General features: G+C 46.7%; 1 protein-coding gene across 2 annotated transcripts in view; it reads left to right on the plus strand.

Moving 5' to 3' along the window:
• The window catches only part of disp1 (dispatched homolog 1 (Drosophila)), a 131,367-nt gene extending 126,803 nt beyond the window's left edge, over positions 1 to 4,564 (plus strand). For both annotated transcript variants that reach the window (XM_042503355.1, XM_042503354.1), the window contains 2 exons: positions 1,005 to 1,268; positions 1,619 to 4,564. In XM_042503355.1, the coding sequence (XP_042359289.1) occupies positions 1,005 to 1,268; positions 1,619 to 3,436 (2,082 nt within the window). In that variant the 3' untranslated portion in view covers positions 3,437 to 4,564. The remainder of the gene's footprint in view (positions 1 to 1,004; positions 1,269 to 1,618) is intronic.
• Positions 4,565 to 16,236: the final 11,672 nt, after the last annotated feature.

Here is a 16,236-nt window from a genome sequence, read left to right on the forward strand (position 1 = left end):
TTTTTTTCAGGTCTGTGTTAGCAGAACTTTCCAATTCCAGCTGATCAGATCAGATTAATAGATGAGATGAGCAGCTGCTGCAGAGGCGAGTGAAAGCAAACTTTTAGACCCAGCGTAATGGATGGTTTTGTTTCACTTCACCTGTGCCTGGTGTCTGCTGCTCCGTCTGTGCCCAGAGTACACTCATTGTGGTGCAATGGGTAAATATTCCAACAGCACACCAAATAAATGAACCAGCTCCAAGAATATAAAACCAAATGTTGGTATGGTGGTGGGCCACCACACCACAGGTTATTTTATGAATTTAGCATTTTGCAGTTAAGACGTGGAATAAGTTGGTATTATTCAGAGATTTTAGGAGCATTATTTGAGCACCTTTAAAACCATTTTAAAATATGTGTCGCAATTGGTTCTCTTGCTGCAGTTTGCAGCATTCTGCCTGTGTTCTTCTTACAGTCAGCTCTGTGCGTTGTCATGCATACATCAGCTTTGGGGTACAGATGCATGCAAAAGAAAATCCCACATTTTGGGTTGGATGGAGAAACATCTGCTTTTAAACATTACAAAAAAGCCTTGGATAGCAACAGGTGTTTGGATATGCACAAATATCGCAGCAGTGACCTTTTAAAAAGGTAACTGAAGGAATGAAAGAGGGAGGCTGAGCTCACATATTCCAACAAGTCCACCACTGATAGGAAATTGTGACAAATATTCATTTTGATGCAAAGAAGCAAAATGACAAACGGTTCCAGCTGTTCTACTTTTCCATATTGGGGGGGGGGGGGGGGGGGGCTGGCTCAGCAAATTAAAATGTGCAGCTGAACTGAAATGAGATTTGACACATTGAAAATAAAAAAAAAAGTAGCAAAGTTTGGTGACTGGACAAAATAACCTACCAAGCATAAAATAAAATGAAAATAAAAAAATTGACTTGTAAAGTGTCACTTAAGAGAGCAAATTGTCACAGAGTACAGTCAACCTTAACCTCCCTCTTCTTTTGTCAGTGGATGGAGAACCAGGACTGTGAGGAGGCATCAGTCTACCCCTGCTGCAGTCAGTCCACCTTCCCGTACAAGCAGGAAGTCTTTGAGTTGTGCATAAAGAGAGCAATCATGGAGCTGGATCGCAGTACCAACTACCATCTAGACAGCAAGACCCCGGGACCTCGGTTCGACATCAATGACACCATCAGGGCCATAGTGTTAGAGTTCCAGAGCACCTACCTCTTCACCCTGGCCTACGAGAAGATGTACCAGTTCTACCGTGAGGTCGGACTGACTGACTTTTTCCGACTTTTGTAGGATTTTAGCACATTTCTATATCTTTAGGATGTTTCTAGAGTTTTCGTATGTTTCTAGGACTCAAGGATGTGTCTAGTATTTTATGACATGAAGCTTTTAGAATTTTAGGAAGTTTCTAGGATTTTAGCACATTTCTAGGACTTAAGGATGTTTCTAGGATAATAGGACATTTCTAGGATTTTCAAATGTTTCTATTTTTTTTTTAAACATTTCTAGGATTTTAGGGTGTTTCAACACCAAAACCTGAGTATTTCTGACATACAGGATACATTTTTCTTTTTTATCAGTTTGACATTTATGATATGTTTCTGTTGCAGGTGGATGCCTGGATCACTGAGGAGTTGCGTTACGCTCCAGCGGGCCTCAGCCACGGCTGGTTCATCAGCAACCTGGAGTTCTACGACTTGCAGGACAGCCTGTCAGACGGCACGCTGGTTGCCATGGCGCTGTCAGTAGCCGTGGCTTTCAGCGTGATGCTGCTGACTACCTGGAACGTCATCATCAGTCTGTACGCCATCCTGTCGATCGCAGGGACCATCTTTGTCACAGTGGGCTCCCTGGTGCTGCTGGGCTGGGAGCTCAACGTCCTGGAGTCCGTCACCATTTCTGTCGCCGTTGGGCTCTCTGTGGACTTTGCTGTCCACTACGGCGTGGCCTACCGGCTCGCTCCTGAGCCTGACCGTGAGGGGAAGGTGATTTTCTCCCTCAGCCGCATGGGCTCTGCCATCGCCATGGCAGCGCTGACCACCTTTGTTGCCGGGGCCATGATGATGCCCTCGACGGTGTTAGCGTACACCCAGCTGGGAACGTTCATGATGCTCATCATGTGCATCAGCTGGGCCTTTGCCACCTTCTTCTTCCAGTGCATGTGTCGCTGCCTGGGGCCCCAAGGGACCTGCGGACAGATCCCGCTGCCCAAAAAGCTGCAGTGTCAGGTGTTCTCTGAGGTCACAGCCCCGGGCCCCTCCCCTCAGGGGAAAGGGTCAGGCCTGGGGAAGTACCAGCTGGACAGCAGGGGCGGGGAGGCGGAGCATTACGAGCTGGAGCCGTTAGCCTCCACTCAGAAGACTGAGGAGAAGCCCAGAGAGGAGCAGGGGGGGTGTGCCCAGCTCTACAATGGGGCCCCTCCCCACCATCACCACACGGCTCCATACTCACACATCCACTACAAGAGCAAAAGTGAGACGGGCAGAGGGGGCCCCGAGAACAGTCTTGTAGGCACTCTGAGCACAGCATCCAGGTGCCAGTACTCTCAAAACACAAACTGCACATGTGGGGACCCATCTCCTCCTCAGCACCTTTCTCAGCAGTGGACCCCCCACCCCTGTGCTCAGCCTCCCCAGGACCCCCCCTCCTGCCGCCCCACCCCTCAGCTCTTCCCACTCTCAGGAAACCCCCCAAGCCAACAAAACGCAGCCCAGGAGCCGCTCTACACACACATGGAGTGCCGTATGCACTACGTCCACTGTCCCCCTGCCCATTTCCACCACTGCTCCCAGGGACGGGTCATTGCCCCCAGGCATGGACCCACACACACCTGCCATCTCAGGAAGTACTGTGTCCACACCACAAACCTGCAGGCCAGAGAACAGAGACCCACAACCCAGGCCCTGAGCCAGGACACGGGTCCAGCTCTGAGCCGGGACATGGGTCCATCTCCTGGCTCAGAGCCTATGGGACAGGAGGATGGCTACAAACATGAAACCAGGCCCTCAAGCCCTGACTGTAGCCAAAATATCAGCACTCCAGCCCAGACTCTATGTCTGCCCTCCTTACCAGATTCACCACACCCAACCAGTCCTGAAAGACAGAAGGGAAGGGACATTGACCCTAGTTGTGGTGAGAACCACATGTCCACAGATACAACAACACAAGTGGATGCTTGTTGTAAAATCCCTGGCAACCAGGAGAAGCTCAGAAGTATTCCCGTCACACGGGAGGAAAGTGTCAAAAAGTGCAAGCAGAACTCTAAAAGACAGCGGGCGTCCTCGGCCTCGCCAAAGAGACTCTACTGTTTTAACAGGACACTGAAAGTGAAGTGCAATTCAGCTTCAGAGTTTAACATGCCAAAAAGTGAAACCAGCGTGCCTCCTATTGCAATAAACACCAACCCCTCATCTGAAAGCTTATGCTGATAAGAAATCAATATTTTCATAAAAAACTTCACCCAGAGCAAATGTCCAAAACTAGAATGACACATACGATGTCTCTGTGCAATCAAAGCAGGTGTGTGTTTGCAGACCAAGTGCCTCAGTGTGTTTCATTACACAGCATGGACCCACAAAATCTAATGAGTTTACATGTTTCTGTTTGCATTCACCAGGTGTTCTCATGCTAGATGATGTGTTAGATTTAACAATGAATCACTCACTATTGTTAAAGTCATATCATCATGGGAAACTATGGTCTATTCATCATGACAGTAGGCTTGGGCGGTATGTAATATTTCATCCCTTCGTGACATTTCACCGGCGTGTACGGTATATGACAGTATAAGTGTTACTAAACAGGGAAGTACATCTGTATACCTTTTGAATTCAACTTTCTCTCGGTCACAGAAGAGTGACGAGGCTTAGTTGCCTTGTCATAAAACACTTTGTTTAAACTCAACAGAAACAAAATAAAACTCACCCAAATCATCTTGGTTACCCTTGCTAGTAATCTAGTTAGTCTAGTTAGCTCTGGTTTGATCGAATGAAATCCACCAAGTTAGATGTAAAAAAAACATGCCATTATTCCCCACGTTCTCGCTCTGCCTGCTGGCCACCAGCTGTTTACAGTCTTGTAACTTCTCCCTCCACTAATAGAGACTAGAGACTGAGCCCTGGTGGTGTGTGTTGTGCACTACATCATGAGTTTAATAAAACAAGGAGAGCCTGTATTTATGACGGTATTTAAAAACATACTAGGATTTCTAAAAACACTGGTATACTGTAATACCATGATACCACCCAGGCCTAAAGAAGCGTCCATGAAATTGAGCTAATGTCAATGTTAAATATACTCATTCAGCAGCCATTTGCACCACATGAAATCGTACAGTATATATATTAATATTGTGTGTAATTGTCAGTATATGTTGTCAGATGTGATCGACCGTAACTAAAATGTGACACATTTTACAAGCTGATCAGAAGTCATTGCCTGACACTTTTTTGTATTTGTAGGCAGTGGTGTTCAGTTCAGTATGCTCTTGTGTTCAAGTCTCCACACGCTGCCTCAGATCAAACATGTACTGTATGATTAAAATGTCTTTTTTATCACTTTTGTCCTGCTGTCTCTTATTGTCTGCTCTTCCTGTCTTCAGTACATTCCACACGCTCAGACCCTAACGTTAGACGAGGCTGTTCAAAGCAAAGTATTCATCTTTATTCACAACGCTGTACACCTCCGCCTTTACTGCCATCTGCCCCTTTGTCGCCTGAGATCAGTGACTGAGTTAAACGGGTTTCATACAGTCACGAAAAACCTGGAAAAGTTATGAAATATGCAAATAGTCATTTCCTGGGCTGGAAACATTATGGAAAACTAATTATACCCTGAACATTTTGGAAAAAATATGGAAATCTGTTTCACAAACCTGTAAAATGACCAGTGTTCAAGTGTGTTCAAGGTCCATCTGAAATTTGAAAATTCAGTCATAATTTCTGTTATTACAGTTTCTGACTGTGATAAACATTTTGGAGATTTGGGTGTAAATATGCCTTGGAAAATGTTTTTTCTTAAAAAAATCATTGATAATTATTTAAAAAATCTAAAAAAAAAAAATTAAAAAAGCCAAAATGTTTTCTTCAAAAGTAGCCACTACTGAAGCACTACTTTTCTACGATAGCGAAGCACCTATCAACATCGTAAAAGGTTTTGTGGGTTTTGGACTGAATGGCTAGCAGACCACGAGAGGATCCCCACAAACGGCATATGCCAAGCGGCCAGCCAGACAAGAGGGGAGAAAAGAAACCAAAAGCACTGGATGAAGAGAGGGAGGTGAGCTGGCATCAGGGCGAGGCTGACCCGACTTGGACCGAGAGCGTCTCCTCTACACAGCCTTCCTCTGGCTAATGTCTGATTGCAGGAGAGTGAAATGAATGAGATACAATTAAGACTCAGCAATAGAAGATAAGGGACTGCTCTGAGCACATCTTTGGAGACATGGTTTGCATCCATGATCAGGCTTTTGCACTGGGTGGACTGACCTTGTTGGGAGCCATAAGGACTCTGATGCAAGTTCAAAAAAATGCACTGCAGGAATTGAATGATGCCATCAGCAGCAATTTCCATGGAATTTTCATAGTAGCTGGTGATTTTAATCAAGACAAGTCCCAATCTTCATGTCCAAAGATGTAGCAGGATCAAGGATAAATGTAATTTAGTTTATGACTAATAAATCTACCTTCTCCTTCAACATTAAAAAAGCAAAAGACCAAAATGTTTTCTTCAAAAGTCACCAAAATCCAACCAACTGGCTGTGATACTTCAAAGCTTGAAATCCACCAGCAGCATTTCGACCCAAGAACTCTGAAATGGGTTTTGGAATGTAGAAAAATATAGAAATGTAATCATAAAGTCATTTTTGGAACTGGGTTAATAGCTGGATTAAAAACCAGCCTAGTGTTGTGTGCTGCATGACATGCATCAGCTGAAAGAAGTGCTCAGAGCTGGTGGGCCTGCCGAGGCAGACGGCTTTAATTACAGGGAGACAAGTCTCTGGCAGTCAGCGAGCCGCCTAGCTGCCATCAGCAGTGGTTTTGCCTGTCTAACAAATCTATATTTTGAATGAGTTATTCTTTTGTATTATTTCCAGAGCAACAATGGAACAAAATCTGCTGACTGTTGTGTTATGTTGTGTTTGTTTATCAGCCTTCTCCAAACTACCAGGAGGATATTAAAGGAGCACACATGCTTTTTACATTCAGTGTCAGAGCAGCTTTACTCAATATGTTGTCGGTAACAAAGGATTCAATGAGTGCTGAGAAAGGAGTGTTGTAGGGATGAACCATAGACTGTAAATAAAGATGGACAACGCGTACATGTCTCCCACCACTATGCTTAAGTGAAGCCAAAAACATTTAACTCCAGGGTCTAAAATTATTCAGATGATCAGCATTGTTTTTGCATTAAATGCCCCAGGGATGACATTTTTCTGTAGGCCAATGCAAAGCTAACATTGCCCTGGTTCTCTCGTCAAAAAGCCAATGGGATCTGGATTCTGTGGTAAACAAACATTCATGATACTTACATGTTTTGTTCAGCAAGATGGGGGTGGGGGGTGGGGCTCGATGGCGAGCGCCTGGTGGCTGGGCCTTTACCCATGGGGCCCGGCCGGGCACAGCCCGAAGAGGTGACATGGGACCTCCTTCCCATGGGCTCACCGCCCGTAGGAGGGGCCATAGGGGTCGGGTGCAATGTGAGCTGGGCAGCAGCTGAAGGCGGAGACCGTGGCGGTCGGCTGCAGAAGCTAGCTCTGGGGACGTGGAATGTCACCTCTCTGGCGGAGAAGGAGCCTGAGCTGGTGCGCGAGGTTGAGAAGTTCCGACTAGATATAGTCGGCCTCACCTCGACGCACGGCTTGGGCTCCGGAACCAGTCTTCTCGAGAGAGGTTGGACTCTCTTCCACTCTGGAGTTGCCACTGGTGAGAGGCGCCTGGCAGGGGAGGCAATACTTATTGCCCCCCGGCTCAGTGCCTGTATGTTGGAGTACGGTGAATGAGAGGGTAGCCTCCCTCCGCCTTCGGGTTGGGGGATGGATCCTGACTGTTGTTTGTGCCTATGGTCCAAACAGCAGTTCAGAGTATCCACCCTTCTTGGAGTCCTTAGAGGGGGTGCTGGAGAGTGCTCCTTCTGGGGACTCCCTCGTTCTGCTGGGGGACTTCAACGCTCACGTTGGCAACGACAGTGAGACCTGGAGGGGTGTGATCGGGAGGAATGGCCCCCCCGATCTGAACCCGAGTGGTGTTTTGTTATTGGACTTCTGTGCTCGCCACAGATTGTCCATAACGAACACCATGTTCAAGCGTAAGGGTGTCCATATGCGCACTTGGCATCAGGACACCCTAGGCCGCAGTTCCAGGATCGACTTTGTAGTCGTATCGTTGGACTTGCAGCCGTATGTCTTGGACACTCGGGTGAAGAGAGGGACGGAGCTGTCAACCGACCACCACCTGGTGGTGAGTTGGCTCCGATGGTGGGGGAGGACACCGGTCAGACCTGGCAGACCCAAACGCATTGTGAGGGTCTGCTGAGAACGTCTGGCAGAGTCTCCCGTCAGAAGGAGCTTCAACTCCCACCTCCGGGAGAGCTTCGACCATGTCTCGGGGGAGGCCGGGGACATTGAGTCCGAGTGGGCCATGTTCCGTGCCTCCATTGCTGAGTCAGCGGACCGGTGCTGTGGCCGTAAGGTGGTCGGTGCCTGTCGGGGCGGCAACACCCGAACCCGCTGGTGGACACCGGCGGTAAGGGGTGCTGTCAAGCTGAAGAAGGAGTCCTATCGGGCCTTCTTGGCCTGTGGGACTCTGGAGGCAGCAGACAAGTACTGACAGGCCAAGCGGAGTGTGGCGGTCGCCAAGGCGAAAACCCGGGCGTGGGAGGAGTTCGGCGAGGCCATGGAAAATGACTTCCGGACGGCTTCGAAGAGGTTCTGGACCACCATCCGGCGACTCAGGAGGGGGAAGCAGTGCTCCGTCAACACTGTGTATGGTGGCGACGGGGCGCTGCTGACCTCGACTCAGTACGTTGTGGATCGGTGGAAGGAATACTTCGAAGACCTCCTCAATCCCCCGACACGCCTTCCGTGAGGAAGCAGGGCCTGGGGACTCGGGGGTGGGCTCCTCTATCTCTGGGGCTGAGGTTTGCGAGGTGGTCAAAAAGCTCCTCGGTGGCAGGGCCCCGGGGGAGGGTGGAGAGGTCCGCCCGGAGTTCCTCCAAGACCCTGGATGTTGTGGGGCTGTCGTGGCTGACACGACTCTGCAACACTGCGTGGGCATCGGGGGCAGCGCCCTTCGACTGGCAGACTAGGGTGGTGGCCCCTCTTTTTAAGAAGGGGGACCGGAGGGTGTGTTCCAACTACAGGGGGATCACACTCCTCAGCCTTCCCTGGTAAGGTCTATTCGGGGGTACTAGAGAGGAGGGTCCCCGGATAGTCGAACCCCGGATTCAGGAGGAGCAATGCGGTTTTTTTCGCCCCCCGGTCGTGGAACTGTGGACCAGCTCTGGACCCTTGGCAGGATCCTTGAGGGTGCATGGGAGTTTGCCCAACCAGTCCACATGTGCTTTGTGGACTTGGAGAAGGCATTCGACCGTGTCCCTCGGGGGGTCCTGTGGGGGGGGGTTCTCGGAATATGGGGTTTCGGACCCCCTGATACGGGCTGTCCGTTCCCTGTATGACCGGTGCCAGAGCTTGGTCCGCATTGCCGGCAGTAAGTCGAACTCGTTTCCGGTGAGGGTTGGACTCCGCCAGGGCTGCCCTTTGTCACCGATTCTGTTCATAACTTTTTTTATGGACAGAATTTCTAGGCGCAGCCAGGGTGTTGAGGGGGTCCGGTTTGGTGACCTCAGGATTGGGTCTCTGCTCTTTGCAGATGATGTGGTCCTGTTGGCTTCATCAGGCCGTGACCTTCAGCTCTCACTGGATCGGTTCGCAGCCGAGTGTGAAGCGGCCGGGATGAGAATCAGCACCTCCAAATCCGAGGCCATGGTTCTCAGCCGGAAAAGGGTGGCGTGCCCCCTCCAGGATCGGGGACGAAGATCCTGCCCCAAGTGGAGGAGTTTAAGTACCTCGGGGTCTTGTTCACGAGTGAGGGAAGGATGGAGCGGGAGAGGGAGATCGACAGGCGGATCGGTGCAGCGTCTGCAGTAATGCGGACTCTGCACCGGTCTGTCGTGGTGAAGAGGGAGCTGAGCCGAAAGGCAAAGCTCTCGATTTACCGTCGATCTTCGTTCCTACCCTCATTTACCTATCGATCTCACGTTCCTACCCTCACCTATGGTCACGAGCTTTGGGTAGTGACCGAAAGAACAAGATCGCGGGTACAAGCGGCCGAAATGAGTTTCCTCCTCCGTAGGGTGGCTGGGCTCTCCCTGTCTTTCTATAAAAAAGAACATACTTAACCTTCTATTGAAGCATACAGCTGCTACGAAACAAACAATCTTTTCAGCAAGTCCGTCTACATAAAGCTATGTAAAGAGTTTACATTACATTTACATTAATACATGCCACTATATATATGAGAACCTGTTTCATTGAGCTCCCATTCAAACACAATTTCTTAATAGTTCAAAACCCAGATTCAACAACTTAGGGTTACATGTGTAAGAACAACACTATGCTTAAAACTACAGGGACAACTGTAGAGGTAACAGTCCCTTCAAAAACCATCTCTATTGCTTGTTGAAAAAAATGAACTGAGAGCACAGTATGAACCCATCATCTCAAAAATGCTTAATTTTCTGAAAGACATTATGACAGGTACTGTGAATAAAACCAGGAGAGTGGAGGATTGAAAAAAAACTGTGCTAAATAATCTGAATATTTGGTAGCACAGAACAACAAGGTAAACAAAATTAAATCAAGTTCAACTGATATTGAACTGTACCTGGGCCATAGTTTACATCTTATAGTTCTATTTATTCATCCTTCTTTTTAATGCTATGATTCTGTTGTGAATGTAGTATTTGATAGCAACCCAGTCTCTGTCTTTCAAAGCTTCTGGCTCTGCCTGGAGACAATAATCACATGTTCCTTTTTACCTGGTACTTTGCAAGCTTGTTATGGCAAAAATGTCAAAATGTGCATTCAAAAAACAGCTTCACTTCAAAAAAACTGTCCACTAGCTTGCTGAGACATCCCAGCTGTCATTAAAACATGGAAAAAAAAAAAAACAACATGGGTTTAATATGGCTCTGCTAATGTGACCAAAATGCAAGGCTATAGTATAAAATAATGTCAGATAATGGCATGTCCAAAAAAAGCTGAAAACACCTCTAAAACAACATTAAATGGCGTGCTGAAACACTCCATAGCGTGTCCCAGTGATCCTAGGAGCTCAGTTGTCGGGGGCTTTATGCCCCTGGTAGGGTCACCCATGGCAAACAGGTCCTAGGGGAGGGACCAGACAAAGTGTAGCTCACCGACCCCTAAAAAAAAAAAATGGCTCAAAGTTTCCCTCGCCCGGACGCGGGTCACCGGGGCCCCCCCCCCCGGAGCCAGGCCTGGGGGTGGGGCTCGATGGCGAGCGCCTGGTGGCCGGGCCTTTACCCATGGGGCCCGGCCGGGCACAGCCCGAAGAGGCGACATGGGACCTCCTTCCCATGGGCTCACCACCACCTAGGAGGGGCCAATAGGGGTCGGGTGCCAGTGTGAGCTTGGGCGGCAGCCGAAGGCGGGGACCTTGGCGGTCCGATCCTCGGCTGCAGAAGCTAGCTCTGGGGACGTGGAATGTCACCTCTCTGGTGGGGAAGGAGCCTGAGCTGGTGCGCGAGGTTGAGAAGTTCCGACTAGATATAGTCGGCCTCACCTCGACGCAGGCTTGGGCTCCGGAACCAGTCTTCTCGAGAGGGGATGGACTCTCTTCCACTCTGGAGTTGCCACTGGTGAGAGGCGCCGGGCAGGGGTGGCAATACTTATTGCCCCCCGGCTCGGTGCCTGTACGTTGGAGTTTACCCCGGTGAATGAGAGGGTAGCCTCCCTCCGCCTTCGGGTTGGGGGACGGATCCTGACTGTTGTTTGTGCCTATGGTCCAAACAGCAGTTCAGAGTATCCACCCTTTTTTGGAGTCCTTAGAGGGGGTGCTGGAGAGTGCTCCTTCTGGGGACTCCCTCGTTCTGCTGGGGGACTTCAACGCTCACGTTGGCAACGACAGTGAGACCTGGAGGGGCGTGATCGGGAGGAATGGCCCCCCCGATCTGAACCCGAGTGGTGTTTTGTTATTGGACTTCTGTGCTCGCCACAGATTGTCCATAACGAACACCATGTTCAAGCATAAGGGTGTCCATATGCGCACTTGGCATCAGGACACCCTAGGCCGCAGTTCAATGATCGACTTTGTAGTCGTATCGTCGGACTTGCGGCCGTATGTCTTGGACACTCGGGTGAAGAGAGGGGCGGAGCTGTCAACCGATCACCACACCTGGTGGTGGTTGGCTCTGATGGTGGGGGAGGACGCCGGTCAGACCTGGCAGACCCAAACGCATTGTGAGGGTCTGCTGGGAACGTCTGGCAGAGTCTCCCGTCAGAAAGAGCTTCAACTCCCACCTCCGGGAGAGCTTCGACCATGTCCCGGGGGAGGCGGGGGACATTGAGTCTGAGTGGGCCATGTTCTGATGCTGTGGCCGTAAGGTGGTCGCAACACCCGAACCCGCTGATGGACACCGGCGGTAAGGGGTGCCGTCAAGCTGAAGAAGGAGTCCTATTGGGCCTTTTTGGCCTGTGGGACTCTGGAGGCAGCAGACCTTTGTCCTTTGAAACCTGAATAGCTTGACATGATCACATTAAGTTTCAAAACCCATTTCCAACTGTGTGTCAAAAATGGAAGTGACGAAACATTTCAAAACAGTTCGATCTTTGGTTCTGAAATTGCCACCTCTTCTAAAAGCTTCAAAGTTCACAGTGGAGTACTTACTGACGAATTTTATGTCATAGAACAAAACATGAAAGTCTCTTCAGCTTGTGTCAACCACAGACTTTATTTAAAGCTTCTACCCAAAAAACACATTTAAAAAACCAATGGACATTGAGACGAGGGAACCAGGTGTGCTAAAATGCTATTGGATTTCCAGGTTTTAGGACTACTGGGACACTTTGTTAGATAATTACAGGCGTGGACTTGATACTTGACAGAAGCTGCTAATGTGAATTTTTGTTCCTACTTTTAACACAAACAACTGAGAAACATGGCTAACAGAAGCGCTCATTTCACAGCTGGAAGTCATTGATGAACTGTCTCTCTGAACAGGTGACAGATGTATTCTGAACATCGCTGCTTCCTTCTCCAACCTCCCTCTCTCTGTCTCTCTCTGTTACTTAAATCCCTCTAACCAAGTGCAGAAAACACCTGTTTCCTCAGAGGTCAGTTGGGAAAAGAAGCAGTTGTCGTCTCCCATCGTCTCTCCTCCCTGTGTTGCCTGCACTGTGGAATGTGGTGGCTGATCTGCTCTCCGTACATTAACGCCATCTCTTTTTAACTCTGTCTTTTTTCTCAACGATAGTCTTATTCTCACTTTGGTCCAGAGTCAAGTGCAGCGGTTTCTCCAGAGTTTGCTTGGGTGGTATGTAATAGACTAATTCATACTTTGTGTTTGTCAGCTGTCTTGGTTACTCTTGCTTGGAATTTTGTTAGTAAGTCCACTGTTTCAACAATCACCAGCTCCAGTTTGGTCCAAATAAATCCTTAATTCACCAAGTTAGATATAAAAAAATGTCTTCTTTTTTTGTTTTTCCAGGCTTTCTTCAACAAATTCATGCTGTACGGCTTCAGGGTCAAAACCTGGGACAAGGACTATGAAGCATGTGCAGAACACCAAGGCCAGTTCAGGTACAGTTGAGGCAAAAACATGTACCTCGAACCTCGAACAGCATTATCCAAGTGTGTTAGCCTGACTTTCAGAAATTGTACTTAGCATGATCTCAGTCAGACTAACATGTTTACATGTATTTTAAAAATCCAGTTTTAGTCGGGCTGACACAGTAATTCTACTTTTTCTAACATCGTGAAAATGTACTGACTGAGTTTAACAGAAAGAGGATTGTCTGTATTTATCATAGTATTGTTCAACATACCTTCAGGATTTCTAAATACCCTGATATACCGTATTACCACCTAAGTCTATTCCAGAGACCCCAGATTTTACTTTTCATAAAGAGTTTCAGAGCCAATCTTCTGCTCATTATCTTAATTTTTTTTAAAGTTTTCTAAAGACAAAAAATCACCACAAAATAACAAAGAAACAAAAATTGGCGCACATTTTTTTAAAAAGAAGAAGAAAAAAAATTGCCCCCCACCCTTCAAACTTGCAGGCATGTGTTCTTTTGGAAGTGATCAAAAGAAATCTGCAGTAAAGTAAATATAGCCATTTAAATTTGTATACCCCTCCCCTAAGCCAAGACAAAAAAACATAAGTCCCTAAATTATTACATTTATTTATTTGAGATCCCTAGTGGGCATACATGAAGGTGGAAACAGCGCATATCAGAGCCATGTTACAGAAAATAAATTCACTGTTATGTTAATGTTATTATGACATTATTGTCATTTGCTTATTACACACAACATATTGCCAGAACTTTTTTCAAAACTTTGGATGCTATGGATGCTCCATGACATTTCCAATCCTGGAAAATGTGATTATGAAATTCCATAACTTTTCCAGGTTTTATGTACAGAATATGGACCCATGATGCACAAAGCTGCTTGCCTGAGAACATTAACCCTGGGCTGGCTAATGGTGTCACAGAGGAGGGAGGAAAAGTACCGCTATGCGTCTGCTGGTTCTTTCCTCGCATCCCGTTACGCCCTTTATCCCCAGAACACACTTCCACAAACAGGCCTAAGAAAACACATGACGTCAGTGAGCTGCCCACACTGTTGAAGGAAAGATCTTATTTTGGATCATAGAGATGAGCCCTGGTCCCCCGTGGCCGCCTCTCTCCTGCTGCTCCTCTCAGTCGCTGCAGTGAAGATGAGGATCCCTCCTCTGGCCTGCGTGAGCATCCCTGTAATTATATTTGCTTAAACAGAGGTCAAATATTAGCTGTGGCTGCGGGGCAGCCTTTATTACATTTCCCTGCGAGGGAGAATCTCAGAAGCATGCGTGTCTGTTCTAAGTATATTCTGCAGGCCTGAAATAACTGTGAAGAGGCCGCAGAGCTGGAGAGCTTGTTTACAAGGTAAACATTTGCTTCCACTTTTCAAATTAGATTTCGGTGGAGCTGCTGGACTGCTGCAGATTTATGAAGGTGGAACACTTTTTCCTTCTTTCTCATCTGTGCAGAAGAGGAGCAGGAATTTTGTTTTACTTTTTATTGATGATTTTAAGGAGCGTCTACCCTGACGAAAGAATTCAACACAAGCACAGATTCAACAAATGCATTCATAAATGATGAAAAGATGACTATACAATACAACAAAAATCACTAATGTCACTATTAGACTCTGTCACTGGCCCTATTTTTTTTTAATCTTGACAATCATGATAATCATTTACCTATTTCACAGCTGTGGCCATGGAGACAAAATTGTTTTCTAAAAATCTGAATTTTGCAGTCCAGCCCTCGAGCCCATAATACTATAACTAGTGTAAATAAAAATGGCACTTCTTTAGTTATTTAAGTTATTTGCTCATTTGCTAATGATTATTGCAAATAGTGGTGTTGCCTACCTGTCATAGAATAGCAGTTGTTTTTCTTTTTTGTTGTTTTTAAACAATGTAACAAATACCCCAGTATTAAGTCTTAAAACCTGGAAATTATGAGTTTAGTCTCATCACAATACATTTTTTTTCTTGTAAATACATGACTTTAAATCTCGTAATATTGTGACTTTTATTTCTTGTAAATCAGCCAATTTAATCTCATAATATAACAACTTAAGTCTTGTAAATTTTTAAGTTTTTTTCTATATTATATATATGATGACTTTATATTTGAAATCAATTTTATTTTCTTTAACGTGATTCTAATCCTCCATCCTAGAGATTGAAAGAAAAGACAGAGTTTGAATACACCTTCTGGTGCTACTTTGACATTAGTCATCAGTGAAGTCATAGGGTGTTTCGGGTCTTTAATTGTCATACACTCTCGCCCGGGCGACCCAGCCGTTGTACCAGCACTCTGTGCTGAGCTCTGCGTACTTGGCCCTCTTTCGCTAATGGGCCTGTTCAATCCAGTCTTCCCAGGGGACAGTCAGTTCCAGGATAACAGATAGAGATTTAAAGAAAAGACTAAAGATTAACATTTTATTACACTCAATTTGAATGATTTCTCTCACAGTATTCATTCCTGAAGCATTTGCGTGTGTAGTGGAATCATCTGGTTATTTTCTGCCTTTTTGCCTGTTTTTGGGCTCCATATTTATCACCTGTACGTGTCAGTCAGAAACAGAGGAGTCTGAGGTAAAACTGACAAAAGGCTTTTTGGGCCTTCATAAAATGATACCCACTACATTTTGGGGACCGAACAGCATTTCCAGCATGCCAGCACTGCTAAAAATCCCCAAAAATATAAACAAGTGCATAATACCAGTGTACCAGGCAGATGTGAATGCTGCACTGCGCTCAGATTAATGGACTGTCCACAGTGTATAAGCAGCAGGAGCCTGCAGACGGGCTGTAATGTTCTCAGCAGCTGGCTCATAAAGGCTGGGAGGATGCAGGCGGCCGGGGCCAGCAGGACGGAAGCTTTCCTCTGCCCAGTAGCTTCCTGTTTTCAAATGACAGGAAACCTGTTGACCCCAGATTCACTCTGGTCGCACAGTCCAGCAGAGCCACGTGCTCACAGGGACCATGTCATTTACAGCTGCTGTCACATGAAATAATGTCATCTAAAGGAGTCCTCATTGAAGTCTCAATGTGGTTTAACAGAGTTTCACTGATCAGTCAAGACTGACATGAGGGTTCCTACAGACAGCTAACGCTCACCATCTAGTGGTGAGAATAAAAACCTTTCATGCATTTCAGACACTTGAACAGTCACCCATGCCATTTTCCCCTTTATTTTGCTTATATTTCTGTGTTTAAAAAAATAAAAATAATAATGATAATTAAAGGATTGCACTTGTAAACATGGAACAACTATATGTGATGTGTAAAATTATTAAAGCTGAGGTTTAAGTTGGCTGAACCATATCCAAAATGTCATACTATAGCATGTCGTCAAAAATAAGACCAAAAGTCATAGTGTGTGGTCCAAACAATGAACCACATTGTTCATATAGTATAGCCATACTAT

The sequence above is a fragment of the Plectropomus leopardus genome, chromosome 16 (genome assembly GCF_008729295.1).
Source record: "Plectropomus leopardus isolate mb chromosome 16, YSFRI_Pleo_2.0, whole genome shotgun sequence".
In the NCBI taxonomy this organism is placed as follows: Eukaryota; Metazoa; Chordata; class Actinopteri; order Perciformes; family Serranidae; genus Plectropomus; species Plectropomus leopardus.